This window comes from Eutrigla gurnardus (genome assembly GCF_963514095.1).
Source record: "Eutrigla gurnardus genome assembly, chromosome: 7".
Lineage (NCBI taxonomy): Eukaryota > Metazoa > Chordata > Actinopteri > Perciformes > Triglidae > Eutrigla > Eutrigla gurnardus.
This window is the reverse complement of record NC_139921.1, coordinates 17,926,846-17,939,038: the sequence shown is the minus strand read 5'-3', so window position 1 is coordinate 17,939,038 and position 12,193 is coordinate 17,926,846. Positions and strand designations below refer to the sequence as shown.

Sequence of the window (12,193 nt, the reverse complement as noted above, 5' to 3'; positions counted from 1 at the left end):
CACCCCCGCCCTCCTCCTGTTCCCCTGCAGGGGGGTGAGGGGGTTTGAGTCAGCATTGTCTTTCTATAAGCTAGTGGTCCTGTCGGCTTGTTATGCTGAACAAGAGGGCCACAGTTTTATTAGCATTGTTGCATCTCATTATTAGGAGGGGGGGGGGGGACTTTTTGCAGAATCAGAGGAGTCACACATTTATTCAGCCTTCTTCTATTTTTATTCAGCCCAATTTGATGTCTATTCTCGAGCCACTCCCTAAGAGTTAGTGAGAGAATGAGTCTTCCTTTTCTGGAACAGTGTCTCGGCTCCAGGCAGCGTGATGATGGTGACACAAAGGATCGTCTGTGTCACTTGGCTGCGATGCAGCAGAGTGGTGCACACCACACAGGCTGCACGGAGTGAGGCTCTCCTCCACCCATCTGGTTTGGAGGGCCGCTACACTGCACCCTCATTTCCTAGTTTTAGGGGGGGGGACACACTTGTGCATTAATGAACTATTCAGACGTCTTTCACTAGGTTTTGTGTGAAGGTAGAAAGTGCAGACTGGCCTGGGGGTTGGATTGCACATGAATCTCAAAGATAAGTCAGAAAATTGCACAAAAAAAATACAAAACAGCCACAAGGGCTTTCATCAACATGCCATAATTAATAAACTGCACTGTGTTGCAGTGCACTGTGTGGCCTATATAGCTTCATGAGGACATGAACTGTGTTGTTCTTACTGCAGGTTTTCCACACAGGTAAAGTTATTTTCTACTAATAGCACCATCTGTTGGCAGATCGTGGCCCCATTCCGTCTTGGGGCATGCAGCATGTGCGCCACATGTTCAGGAATTCATTTTATTTACGGTGACTGGAAACTTCAATGTGCATATGATAACAGATTAAGAGACACCGCTGCTTCACTGTGGGCTGTCCTCATTTACTCCCAGCCTCCCTGTATTCCCCTGTAGTGCTAGCCTAATTAGCCAACCACAAGAAGACTATAACTATGATTTCAATTATTTTTTGGTTTAACATTTAAGTAGGAGAGAACACCAGAGAGACTGGACAAAAAAAAGAGTGTGAATGATTAGATGGAGAGCTATGGGTGGACAAGAGGATGAAATGTTGACATAGAATAATGGAGCTCCCCTCCATCCCTCTTATCTCCCAATAACCCCTCTGGGTTTCGTCCTCGCCACACTGGGGGGACATGGATTTAATACCAGCTGTGAGTCAAATTAATTAGCTGAACATAAGCCAAAGGAGGACCTCAATAGTAGACTGACACTGATTGTAGCAGTCCGGCAGCCCCAGGCAGAAGTGAGAGGTCATCACAGGGCCAGAGGGGGAGATTATTATAAATGATCCACTGTAGTCATTTTAGTAACTGTAAAAAATAAAAAGCTTTAAAAGGGTATTCATCTCACTCCGTCCCTCTTGTGATACCATATCATGGACCAAGACCCAGGAATCAGATTATTAAACTATAATTTAATTCAACCACACCTCTGTCTTTCTGCATTATAAATACATTAAAATAGTTCACCATCTCAGTTGAAATACTGGTTATTAATGAATCTATTGGAACAGGAAAGGTTAGATCTGTTTAAGTAGGTGTGTGTTCAAATGAAGAAACAGTTTATTAGCTATTTAAACAATGGATTGGCATTCATTCTATACACAAAGCGTAAGCATCTGATGAAAGTTGGATTGTTAAGAGCTGCTCGTTTCTGTTTATGTATAATAAAACTCATTGTTTTTTAGGTGCTATACCATTGCAGATCGTCATGCTGTATAGCAGAAGTATATTTCAGGCAATGTAAGCTTTGCACTAGTGTATACTTATAAAGAAATACTACAATGAGCATGAGGAGCATCTTAATAATGCATCACCAAAGTTGGCTCCCATCGCATTAGTCAATAAAGTGAGTTAGGTATTTAATGGGACCGTCAGCGTCAACCCCACCCCGTCAACTTCAGCAATAACATTTTTATTTGGTTTGAGCGTTGAAGGCCACACTGCTCATTACACTACAGCTCCGCTGTGTAAACAGAGAGCTGCATGAAAGGCTGCGAGGGGCCCCTGCATGCCTGTGGGAGTACGGGGGCGTACTTCATGGTTTATGCTTGAAAAAGAGCCATAATCTTCCAGCTAATCTGGGGCTTTGGGTGGAATTCCCCTCGCATGGAGGGCAAAAGATTTCAGGAGTGCTGGCATACACCATGTTGGTTTTTAAAACCGGGTAAACTACATAAAAACAAATATAGTAATTGAGGAACTTTAGCCATGATTATTTTCCCACCTTTCTCAGTGTAGTAAATTCTCATAATGTAACAACATTGCCTTTGCATCTTGTGTTTGTATTCACTTCTGAGATAACCAGCTTGGCTTTGAGGATTAATATTAATCTAATTGCAGTTTTATTGCACAGACTAAACATTTACACAACTCAAATACTTTTAGGGGACTTTAAGCAACTATTGCCCCCTAGTGCTCCAAATGGGCAATGACTGATTTGACATACCGGTAGCTCATTCACAATTTGAAAAGTCCTATTTTTAAGATTAAAATCATGCACAAAATGTATGGCTGCTCATTTTAGGAGCAAGGTCAACATTTCAATTTTAAATATGATTGTGCGTATCATCCCAATGTAATCCTAGCCCCACAACAGTGTTTATTTAATCATGCACAGCAAAAGTGCTGCAAGGCTCACGTTTGTAGTTTCCTGCAGTTCACTGAGCTGTGAATTCTGGACTTTCACTGTGTTTTGCATAAAAAGCAAAAAAAAAAAAAACATTTGCATAACTAATCCTCAAGGTCAAACATCCAAAAGCACTCCAGAAAGCATGGTCCAGTCCCTTCCTAGTCTATTTGTAAACCCTTTAGGTTAAACAACCCATTAATAGACATTTTGTCATGTCTGTGCACACGTCTACCTTTGCAGCACTACAATCACACAGATCAATGCAACTGACAATATTATCCAAACAGGTTTTTATAATGGATGAAAAAAAGAGGAAACTTTTACAATGGTTTGACTTTTACATTTGTTTACTCCAATCACTATCAAGAAAGTGATATATTAGAGCTTATTTTTCATATAAACAAGTAGACACACATTTCAAACAAACTCAGACTTTTCTTCGGATGTGCAGGATGTGGATGTCTGGACTACTAAACTCTGGGTCTTGCTTGTCTAAAGGGATCTCCTCACAGTTGAAGTTGTGTTGCAGCAACTAAAAGATAACACAGAAAAACAATTATTCATTGATGGGGGTGATGCCGCCTTAATATTTACTTATTTATGAACAGAAAGTCGGGCTCTTACCTCAAAAAACTGCTGTTCCACTTTTGGATTGACGCCCTCTGTGCGCTGCTCATAGCAGCACATGATGCAGGTCTCTGGTCCAGAGAGCAGCTTCAAGCTCTCCACCAGTGGAACAATAGACTGTGGAGATAAGTGATAATAATCACAAAGAGAAATACACTGCTGCCCTTCATGTGTGTCTGGTTATATAATGACGGTGATACAGTGCACGTTTGCAAAGGGTGACATTTAGATTGAAAGTAGATAACTAGAGTAAATTACCTGCTCGTAATAGATGCAATCTGCCATAAGGACATAATGTGGGGGAGGCTGGAAGTCAGACACATCTTCACCCCTTTAAAAGGAGAGTAGATAGCGTTTGGACATGTCTTTCAATGTATTGAACACAACAAAAGACTGAAAACAACAAAAACGAAACATAAGTACAAACCATTTCAGTACCTTGGCAGAAACTGATCCACTACTGATGAGAGCCTGGTTTTCCCGGATGTTCACCCTCAGCAGGGTCTGCAGCTCCTCCAGGTCTGTCACAGTAACTGCCGCTCTATGGGATTTAATACACAGCAATGAAAACTATCTTTTAGCTGTCCATATAGTTAGCATTTTCGTTTTATAGTCGCTGTATTTATGCTGCTGTCAACGAGTAGAAGCAGCTAGCTAGTTCGTCGTTAAATTGCAACTCGTTGGAGATACAAGCATATTTATGTTAATATATAAACGACAGAGTAAGACGTAAAACACGGAAAATAAACTGTTATCTCACCCCAGTGTAGCTGCCATCAGACCAACAACTCCCGTCCCAGCCCCTAACTCCACAACACTCCTGCCAGCCCAGACGTTCACTCCTGACGACGGGTCATGGAATTGTTTCGTCTCTAAATATTTCGCCAGAACGATGGCTGCATCCCAAACAACACACCCAACGTCCCCCAAGTAGCACTGGTTCACCTTTAGAGTACACCCGTCATTTTTATTAATTTCTCTCACAAAGTAATCTCCCTCCTCTGCGCCAGCCGCCATGTTGGCCGCGGCAGGAACTAGTACGAGACTTCCGGTTTGACTTTTCCAGAATAAAAGCATCTACTTATCAGAGTGAGTGCACTGAATAAACAGACATTACATGTCGGTAGAAAATTTAATTTTTGCAAAAGATATAATGTATATACTAAGTTATAATTTGATTCAGTTGATACAATTACATTAACTTAAATTGATAGAGACTTCATAAAGTAAGTTAAGAGTATGTTAGGCCTTCACCACCAAATCAGCCACAAGCTACAATCCGTCACCCTCTTACAATAATGGCATAAGTTATATTTTCAGGTTTTCAAAAAACAGAAAAAATGAACCAAATATAAAGTATGATATTTATTCATCATTTCACACAAAAAGGTTATGGCAATAGACATATTGTCATAAAAGGGTTACAACAATAGTCATCTATTTAGGACGTAGGCCATTCTTTTAAGAGGGTGAGAAATTGTGATATCTTGAGAATAAATATCAACTCAGAGTTCAGGGTTAGGTTCAGAGTTTGTTGAGCCGGCTTTCTGGAATAGCACCCCTATATAAAGGTTCATGCTTAGGATAGCCCATTTGTCAAAAGCCCACATGCACTTTGTGTACAGTTTGTTGTTGGTTGTTACATTATTTATTTTACATTATTTGTCAATTCTCACATCCCCAAAGTAGCACAATAACCGGCCCACCCGAATGTATGGCACCGGGCTGCAGAGATAAAACAATATCTTGCTTTATTTACGCTTTATTGACTATCGGTAGACAATTGAGGAAGTAGGAGTTAAAACGTGCATCTATCTGAGAAACCGATACAATAATCTCAAAATCTACACAGGGGTCCAAGAACAAACAGAAATGTGTGGGAAATGGTATACATATCCTGGAATTCAAACTCAACATCTCTAAAAGGCTATCTGACCAGTTATCTGTATACAGCAGAAAGAGTGGCAGCCATCATTGCACAGTGGGTTGAAGAGGTCAGACCTGATAGGGTGGTATTATGCACAGACTCCTTAGCCCTCATAAAAAGACTACATTCAATGACATCTGTCAGAGAAGATCTACTGATAGAACTAGAAAGAAAGAAAGAAAGAAAGAAAGAAAGAAAGAAAGAAAGAAAGAAAGAAAGAAAGAAAGACTTAACATGGCTATTAATCGGAAATCCCTAACGCATTTTCAAGTCTGACGTATTATCAATTAATAATCAATAAATCATTGAGTAATGTCAATCGCCTTGTTTTAAAAATATGACGTCACAGATACAAGATGCCAGGATGTGAACACTGATATGAGCGCGCGCGAATGTCAGATGTGGCCGTTACGTTGTTAGCTAGCTAGCTAGCTTTTGGGCACCAGGGGGGCTCCGTACGCATAGGACCCACTATTAGATTTTTCGCGAACAAGGCTCAGTTACCGCGGTCATCTTTTTGTTGTTGTTGTTGTTATCGGCATTTCCACTTAACAATTGTATCCATGAGTTTGGTAATGTACTCTGCCTTTGGGAAGTTTTAAAATGTTTCGTAGCAGCACAGAGGAGGTGGGCGACACCTCCGAATGTGGACAAACATGGGGGGTGTCCCCAATGGACAGAAGCAATGGAACCACCTCGTACGGACCCGCATCAGTGTCGTCCGGTTCATCCCACCAAAGTCCAGATGAAAGCAGCGTGAGCGGTCCGTCGCTCCCCCGAGTGGCCCCAGGTGATTTTACGGCCAGCCAAAGCCGTTTAAGCTAACCCTAATGTTAGCATATTTTACTTACACAACAATGGCGTACACAATTAAGTTAATGACATTACTAAATTCTTAAATGTCTGAATTTGTTTAGATAGAATGAGAATGAGGCTGTATTATTAACACAAAAAACCCTGTCTCTGGGCAAGGCACTGCAATAATATGACACTTGACCTTTTCCCCTTATGTTGTCCTGACACAGGTCAGTTGAATCACAGCTTCAGGTTAGGCAGAATCAATTCATCCCTCCTTGCATCTACCTCGGACAGTTCCTCCCACCCCAGCCATGGAGGAACACCGAAACTCAGGAGGACCCCGCGGTCTACTGGGGCCACCGGCACACACCCAGCACGGACACCACTGACTGATCACACCGGTACCTGAGTCGTAGATCATACTTGAGCATGTCAACATGGCTGAAGCTGTGTTTCCCATTCTGACTTCTGTGTTTTCGCAGCAACAAGTTGCTCCTCTGCGACCACAACCTCTGGTGCTTCTGTGATTGTGGCAGTCGTTGAAGGCCGCGGTTTGGCTAGGGGAGAGATTGGTATGGCCAGTCTTAACTTGAAATACCCAGAGCTTATACTTTCACAGTTCGCAGACACTGGGACATATGCCAAGGTAACCCAATGCCTTCTCAAAAGCTACAGTATCATTAACATTCTTGTGTGAATATTAATCTCAGCTACACTCAGCAATCAGACTCTAATTTAGAGGGAACCCCTGTCTCAGTCATATGTTACTCTTCTGAAGGTCATAACCAAGATTCACATATTGGTGCCACTGGAAATACTGATGCCAGACACAGCCAGTGAGAAGGGGAAAGGGACGAAGCTGTTCAACCTCATCAAAGAGAACTTCCCGGTACCAATGCAGTACAGGAGTAATGAGTAAAACACAGTTCATTCAAAAAAATACCCGCTTTTAAAGCAGAAATTGGCTTACTCAGACTCACTCCTTTTTTGGCACTAGTGTGAAATCTGTATGGTGCATCCCACCTATTATATTTGTTCTTGTTTACTGTTAGTGTGAGGTAATATTTTCCTTTTCATATTGATTTTTTGTCAGGGAGTAGCTTTCACTGCTATCCAAAGGAAGTATTTTAATGAGAGGAAAGGACTGGAGTACATTCAGCAGCTTTGCCCTCCAGAATTTGGCACAGTCCTCATGGAAGTGCAAGCTAAGTATGCCACTGAGTACAATAATGTATAGAAACAGATATACTGTAGCACTGTTTTTTCATTACCGAATGTTATCACTTGTTCAGGTATTACTGCCTAGCAACAGCTGCTGCTTTGCTGAAATATTTAGAGTTCATTCAGAACTCTGTCTATGCTGGCAAGTCTCTCAAAGTGAGCTTTAAAGGAAGCGAACAGACGGCAATGATTGACTCAGCATCTGCTACAAACTTGGAGTTGGTGGTCAATAATAGAGATCACAGGTAAGAGGGACTATGACTGTCATCTTTGTATGCATAGTGCTTATGTACAGTAAGTGTTTCGTCTGTCTCTCTCTGCTTATCTTTGTATAATATAGGAGCGGGCATACTCTTTTAGGTGTACTTAACCACACCAAGACACCTGGCGGTGCTAGAAGGTTGCGCTCCAATATTCTGGAGCCTTTGGTTGATGTGGACACCATCAACATACGCTTGGACACAATACAAGAGTTACTGCAGGATGAGGAGCTCTTCTTTGGTCTGGAGAATGGTGAGGAATAAGCACAAACAGTTCTTAATCATACATTAAATAATGGGCATACTTAAGATGGGAGCAAGACACGGGATCTGAATGTCTGTTCTTTTGCTCTCCTTAGCCTTAGGTCACTTCCTGGACATTGACCAGCTGCTCTCTGTTCTTGTCCAAATCCCAAAGCAGGAAACAGTATGTACAGTACTTTCAGTACTCATGACTGTTTGAATTCTGATTGAATGTTTTGTCATCCAGTGAATTTGCATGTGTTTGCGTTTTAAAATGCTTTTCAAATTTCACATGTGAAATATCTTTCCTCTCTCATGCACTTTTCAGTACTCTTGCTGTGTTTTCACAGGTTCAGGTTGCTGAAGCAAAAATTACACACGTCATTCAACTGAAACACACATTGGACCTGGTGCCACGGTTAAGGGTCTGTGAAATCTGTTCAAAATCATGATAGGCATGGATAGAATGAACGAGAAAAATGTTTTAACCCACACAAAAAGCATTGTACTGGTTAATATTTACTTAGAATATAAATAGTTCATCTTTTAAACATTATACTTTATGAAAAGATGGTGTTGAAGAACTGCAACACAGCTCTGCTCAAGGAATACAGCGCCTCACTGGAAGACAACAGGTACTAAGCCTTGTGTATATATCAGATATGTATAAATAAACTGTCTACAGACCGCTTGCCCCGTATTTGTGTCCGTCTCAGGTTTGACGTGATCCTCGAGCAGATCAAGACGGTGATTAATGAGGACACTACCTACCTGAAGGGCAGCCTGAACATGCGCACCCAGAAGTGTTATGCTGTGCGCCCCAACATCAACGAGTTCCTCGACATTGCACGCAGAGCTTATACTGAGATAGTGGACGACATTTCAGGTCTTTATTCAGGCTGTTCAGTTCACGTCTTTGCTTTACAATGCTTGAATATAGTTTTGATACATCCAAGCTTAATGAATGGCATTGTGTTGCACAGGGCTAGTGAACCAGATTGGGGAGAAATATGGTTTGCCAGTGCGCACCAGCTTCAGCACAGCTCGAGGATTCTTCATCCAGATGAAGCTTGAAGGAGTGGTCTTGCCTGAAGGGAAACTCCCCTCCGAGTTTATCAAGGTATAGTCCACCAAAAGCAGGGCTAGTGCAGTTTGAATGATTGAATGAACACAAGTGCTGTGTTTGAACATCTGCCACCGCAGGTAACCAAGCACAAGAACAACTATGGCTTCACTATCGCTGACCTGATGAAGATGAATGACCGCTGTGACGAGGCCCTGAGGGAGATCTTTCACATGTCCTACGTGTGAGGAAATTGTGATTCTATGATTTACAAATGTGCACAGTAATGTATTGTAGGAAATAATGAATAGCTGAGTAATTATGTGATTTCCTTGAGTAAATCGTTAATTTACTCTGGCAAATTAATTATCTGGCACTCATTCCATTCCACAGAGTATGATTCTGCAGAAATTAGCTCAAGTTCAAAGCTCATCTTTTAACATTGTTTTGATGCCAGAGATGTGACTATTATTGTGCTGTTATGCTTGACTTTTAATCCCCAGATAAAAGACCATCTCATCTTAGCTGACATTAGATGTTAATCAATTAGTTAATGCACTCATTTAAAGGGGACACTGCAAGTTGCTACTTTTCTCTGCCAAAACACAGTTTCATCTATTTAAAAGCTGATTTAGATAAATATAGTGTTGTGCTTATTGTCCACCAGAGGGTGCTGTTTGTTTGCTAATTTTCCTACTGTGCCATGCCCCTGCAGCAATCTAACCTGTTTCCACACAGGGTGATACGTCAGCTGCTTAGCACTATCCACGAGCACATTCACTGCCTTTACAAGCTCTCTGATGCCGTATCCATGCTGGACATGCTGCTGTCACTGGCCAATGCATGCACCATCTCAGAATATGGTACGTATGAATCACTGTCCAAGTCAGTCAAACTGTCAGTCCGAGCTGTTGTCTGAGGGAGTATTGTGTGCACTCAAGGCAGCACCCAGCCAACATCACACATGACGACCAGAAACTGCTCCTCTGAGTTGGCAGCTCTGCTGGCCTCAGTTCTTTTTTTTTTATTTGTGGGTCGTGGGCAGCACGAGCCCAGTGAGCCACGTGGGTGGCGAGCGCTGGCCCTCAGCTGTCTGAAAGCATATCTAACTAGACATGTGCTGACTGACTGCCCCCCTCTATCCCAGCCAGCTTGTACTCAGATTACCCTTGTTACATAAGTGTGCACTGGTGTGCTGTATTTACCGGGACAAATCTCTTCAGCAGAGGAGCTCGCTGGCTGTAACCACGACATACACCTCTCTCAGAAATAAGCTTTTATTAAATTATGGCACACCTTTAATTCAAATAATTAGCAATAAAGAATTTAATCATAGAGCTGATATCATACACCCAGCCCTACGTGGGTAGGCCAAAAGCCAGATACTGACTCATACAGTGTAGCTGTATTTTAATGCATTTTGATCGTCTCATGGAAATGCATGAGAGTGGTTGTTTTTTTCTGCTGTGTCTGCCAGTGCGCCCAGAGTTTACAGACACGCTGGCCATCAAGCAGGGTCGTCACCCCATTTTGGAGCGAATTGTTGGACAGCAGCCTGTATCGAATAATAGCTACATCTCCGAGGGCAGCAACTTTGTCATCATCACTGGACCCAACATGAGTGGTAAATCCACCTACCTCAAACAGGTGGCGCTGTGTCAGATCATGGCTCAGATAGGTCAGCAGCAAAACCTTTCAGCCTCTTGATTTTGGAACGCAACTCTATGTAGGCATTGACTTGGCTCGATCTTTGAGAAACACCCTTGCATTCTTGTTCCAGGCTCTTTTGTCCCTGCTGAGTATGCCTCTTTTCGTGTTGCTGATCAGATTTTCACCAGAATTGGTGTGGACGATGATTTTGAAACAAACTCTTCCACCTTCATGTTGGAAATGAAAGAGGTATGGTTTTGTGTTCGTCTTTTTAGCGTTAATGTTGCTCACATTCCTTAATTCCTTATGTGAGGGGAAATAGATCATTAAATTATAAATGACTGCATATTTACTTCCCAAAGATCTCTTACATAATCCACAACGTAAGTGACAGGTCCCTGATCATCATAGATGAACTGGGACGTGGCACCAGTGCGGAAGAGGGCATCGGCATCTGTCACTCCGTTTGTGAGTTCCTCCTTAGCCTCAAGGTAAAGTATGCACTTACGTAATCCTGCACGGACACTCCTTTTTCTGAAATGAAAACCAGATAAATCACATTCCTATGCTCTATCTTAATAATTTCACTTGTTATTGTCTGCTGTGGAACACCTCTTAGGTCAACATTAAAGTAGAAAAGTCAATACAGGAATAGTGTGTGTTGTCCAAGTGACTGTGCTGTTTGCAGGCGTTCACCCTGTTTGCCACACACTTTCTTGAGCTGTGCCAACTGGAGTCTCTTTATCCCAACGCGGAGAACCACCACATGGAGGTTCAGCACACACGCAGTGGTGACACCGGTGCAGAGAGCGTGCTGTATACATACTTGCTGATTCGAGGATGCTCTGAAGAAAGACATTATGGTACAGAATCGGTGAAATCTATGTACAGTCCTGTTGAAACTGGTCATGAAATGGATACAGAGCTTGTTTTTCTTCTTCTAGGTCTGAGAGCTGCAGAAATGACTGCAATTCCTCCAGACTTAATCCAAGAAGCAAAGATAATAGCCTCCAGAGTTAGCCAGCAACTTTTGGTATGATTCATGCAGATCAGCGTTTGCCTTTTTGTCCTACTGGCTTTCCTGCCTCAACCTGTTCTGTGTACCTTGTGCGTTTATATCATGCTCCACATCTGTGCAACAGTAAAACCAGCTGTAATTGACATGAAACCAATATTTGACCCCGACAAAGTAAAATGCTGTGCCGTGGCCTCTCGTGACGGATAGCACAAATATTTTTTGTGTCCTGTAAATAATCCTGCTTTATATCAGAGACGTGCAGTGAGATGAAACAATATCCAAGTTGTGGTTTATTATCGCTCTAGGCCAAGCATCACAGTGATCCGGAAACTCAGAGGCAGAGAGCTGTGTACAGGCTGGCTACTCGTCTCCTGCAGACTGCCAGAAACTCCAGACTGGACCCAGATAGCTTGCGTATGTATCTGAAGGGCCTGAAGAAGCAGTATGAGGTAGAGCTGCAGGCAGCAGGGCAGCCAGGGTCCATTGATACAGAGGAGGAATGACTGATTTAGCCTGTTTAAATAGTGTTTAAAGTGTTTAAATATGGTGTATTATTACTGGGCATATTCTGTTTAGACTGACACATTTTATATTAAATTGATTTATTTGAATGCCAGTGTCCATTGGTTTCTTTTTGGTCAGTCAATACCACATGTTCATTAAAAAAAAAAGAATGTAAAATATGTGTTAAACCCCTGA

General features: G+C 42.1%; 2 protein-coding genes across 2 annotated transcripts; one reads left to right on the top strand and one right to left on the bottom strand.

The window, feature by feature from the left end:
- Positions 1-3,033: 3,033 nt before the first annotated feature.
- On the bottom strand, positions 3,034-4,346 carry vcpkmt (valosin containing protein lysine (K) methyltransferase). The gene is made up of 5 exons (XM_084013235.1): positions 4,075-4,346; positions 3,742-3,855; positions 3,573-3,645; positions 3,312-3,431; positions 3,034-3,219 (listed from the first exon to the last, which is right to left on the bottom strand). Exons 1-5 carry the CDS (start codon positions 4,329-4,331, stop codon positions 3,115-3,117), a joined length of 669 nt encoding a protein of 222 aa, XP_083869361.1. The 5' UTR covers positions 4,332-4,346; the 3' UTR covers positions 3,034-3,114.
- A 1,075-nt stretch (positions 4,347-5,421) lies between these two features.
- msh4 (mutS homolog 4) lies at positions 5,422-12,105 on the top strand. Its single transcript, XM_084012922.1, has 20 exons — positions 5,422-6,031; positions 6,267-6,440; positions 6,522-6,685; positions 6,818-6,928; positions 7,133-7,248; positions 7,332-7,505; positions 7,601-7,773; positions 7,880-7,947; positions 8,114-8,188; positions 8,334-8,398; positions 8,480-8,649; positions 8,747-8,883; positions 8,967-9,070; positions 9,565-9,689; positions 10,304-10,504; positions 10,607-10,725; positions 10,839-10,967; positions 11,165-11,339; positions 11,421-11,509; positions 11,800-12,105. Exons 1-20 carry the CDS (start codon positions 5,845-5,847, stop codon positions 11,995-11,997), a joined length of 2,754 nt encoding a protein of 917 aa, XP_083869048.1. The 5' UTR covers positions 5,422-5,844; the 3' UTR covers positions 11,998-12,105.
- Positions 12,106-12,193: the final 88 nt, after the last annotated feature.

What these genes read in the sequence shown, in the direction of transcription:
- vcpkmt (XM_084013235.1), bottom strand. Translation starts at nt 4,331, where the DNA reads ATGGCGGCTGGCGCAGAGGAGGGAGATTACTTTGTGAGAGAAATTAAT. An exon ending in CTGATGGCAGCTACACTGGG is followed by an intron (nt 3,856 to 4,074) that starts GTGAGATAACAG and finishes TAAATCCCATAG; the next exon opens with AGCGGCAGTTACTGTGACAG. An exon ending in TCTGCCAAGGTACTGAAATG is followed by an intron (nt 3,646 to 3,741) that starts GTTTGTACTTAT and finishes CTCCTTTTAAAG; the next exon opens with GGGTGAAGATGTGTCTGACT.
- msh4 (XM_084012922.1), top strand. Translation starts at nt 5,845, where the DNA reads ATGTTTCGTAGCAGCACAGAGGAGGTGGGCGACACCTCCGAATGTGGA. An exon ending in CTCTGAAGAAAGACATTATG is followed by an intron (nt 11,340 to 11,420) that starts GTACAGAATCGG and finishes TTCTTCTTCTAG; the next exon opens with GTCTGAGAGCTGCAGAAATG. An exon ending in GAGTTAGCCAGCAACTTTTG is followed by an intron (nt 11,510 to 11,799) that starts GTATGATTCATG and finishes TTATCGCTCTAG; the next exon opens with GCCAAGCATCACAGTGATCC.